This window comes from Mercenaria mercenaria, chromosome 4 (genome assembly GCF_021730395.1).
Source record: "Mercenaria mercenaria strain notata chromosome 4, MADL_Memer_1, whole genome shotgun sequence".
In the NCBI taxonomy this organism is placed as follows: Eukaryota; Metazoa; Mollusca; class Bivalvia; order Venerida; family Veneridae; genus Mercenaria; species Mercenaria mercenaria.
The window spans coordinates 77,175,183-77,177,127 of NC_069364.1; the positions used below are offsets into that span (position 1 = coordinate 77,175,183).

Here is a 1,945-nt window from a genome sequence, read left to right on the forward strand (position 1 = left end):
GCATTTAGAAGTCTTGAAGCTTCACCGTGGATATCAGCAAAAGAAAATCTTGGGGAATAACTTCCGGGTCATTGTTTGCTTTTGGCGCCAACTCTCTGAATCTTGACCACTGTTTCCGAGAAAGAGAATCACAAATGCCATTAGCTTTCGATGCAATGTGTTTAGCTTTGAACACAATATTAGATGACATTGATTTTAACACAAAATAACGCACCAGATGCATGACCGCTTTTGATCTGCAAGACTGCTTATTTAAAACTTTCACTAATGCTTCATTGTCAATCCACATTAATACCTTTTTATTCGCGATTCTAGAACCCCACAATGCTATTGCTAAAACTACAGGTACCATTTCTAGAAAAGTCATATCTTTAAGTATTTGTGACTTTGACCACGACAAAGGCCATGGAAAAAACGCCCAACACCCATCAAGATAGCAAGCACCACCACAATCTGCAGCACCTGCACTGTCAGTGTGCAGATTTAAAACATTGCTATCATGCCAAACATTAGCAGGAATGTGGACGACCCCATTGAAGTTATTCAAAAATGAAACCCAAACACGTAAGTCATCTACAATGTCCGTCGTGACCCGACGATGATGATGGGGTTTATCTAGCCCAGACATGGCCTCATAGAAGCGACGCAAGAATGCCCTACTTCCGCATATAGCTTTGCTAAAGAAGCACAATTTCCCTGTCAAAGATTGCAACTGCTTAAGTGTTACTTTTGATCTGCACAGGAAATTCCGGATTAAGTCAAGAAGCTCTTGTATCTTACTAAACGGAATCCGAATTGTCATTTGGTCCGAATCAAGCTCAAATCCAAGGAAAGTCAAAACCGAAACGGGCCCTACAGACTTTTCCTCTGCTATAGGGATACCTAATTGTAAACATATGTCCTCAAATGCTTTGACCAATGTAAGACAATTGTCAGAACCAGACTTTCCCACAAAAATAAAATCATCCAAGTAATGATCTAATGTTTCCAAACCCGTAACCTCAGTTACTAACCAATGCAGGAAAGTTGACACTTTTTCCCATAATGCGCAGGAAAGACTCAGACCCATGGGTAAACATTTATCGAAATAATACATGTTGTCAACTTTCATTCCAAGAAGGTGAAAGTCAGTGGGATTCACTGGCAATAAACGAAATGCAGATTTTATATCACGCTTAGCTAAAAGTGCAGACCTGCCCTGTTTAAAAATCATATCAGCCACTGTGTCAAACGATGTATAGTTTACTGAGCAGAGGTCATAATTGATTCCGTCATTAATACTGCGACCTGACGGATAAGACAGGTGAGTTATTAACCTCCAGCTGCCATCAGCCTTAGGAACTACACCTTTCGGGGAAATTCTCAGATTACAAAAAGGGGGATTAGGATGTGGGCCAGAAATGCGACCTAAATTAACTTCCTTATCTAACTTTTCTTGCAAAGCTAATTTATTTGAATATGCAGACTTCAGATTCTTCGCATCAGAAAAATCTCTAGGACCTGAATACTGAAGCTTGAACCCAAATTTAAACCCATCTACTAAAAGTTTTGCATCAGCTTTGTTAGGATATCTCTTTATAAATTCTCCAAGAGCCTCAACTTTAACTAGAGTTTTTCCAAGGGCCATTAAATCTATTTGTGGATTGGAATGATCCGTGGCCGCTGAACTGTGACATGTGACCTCGCTGGCCTTGGGGAACAAAGGCCCGTACTGGTTTTCTTGAAACATCTTGGAACTGCTTTCTATGAGGACAGTACCTAGAAGGATGAACAGCGTGACAAGTTATGCAAGTGTGTTTATAAGGACAAATAGGTCGACTGCATTGCCGATAATTAAAGTCATAACACCTGCCAAAATATTGCTTGTTAACCGCTATGTTACTTGAAGACTGCCCATTAGCCATGTACACCAGCCATAACTCATAGTCTATTTTGGCCCAAGACA

The 1,945-nt window shown here is 40.3% G+C and overlaps 1 protein-coding gene across 1 annotated transcript; it reads right to left on the minus strand.

Moving 5' to 3' along the window:
* Window positions 1-4: 4 nt before the first annotated feature.
* On the minus strand, window positions 5-1,729 carry LOC128556673 (uncharacterized). Its single transcript, XM_053542287.1, has one exon. The coding sequence runs from the start codon at window positions 1,727-1,729 to the stop codon at window positions 5-7; it is 1,725 nt and encodes a 574-aa protein (XP_053398262.1).
* Window positions 1,730-1,945: the final 216 nt, after the last annotated feature.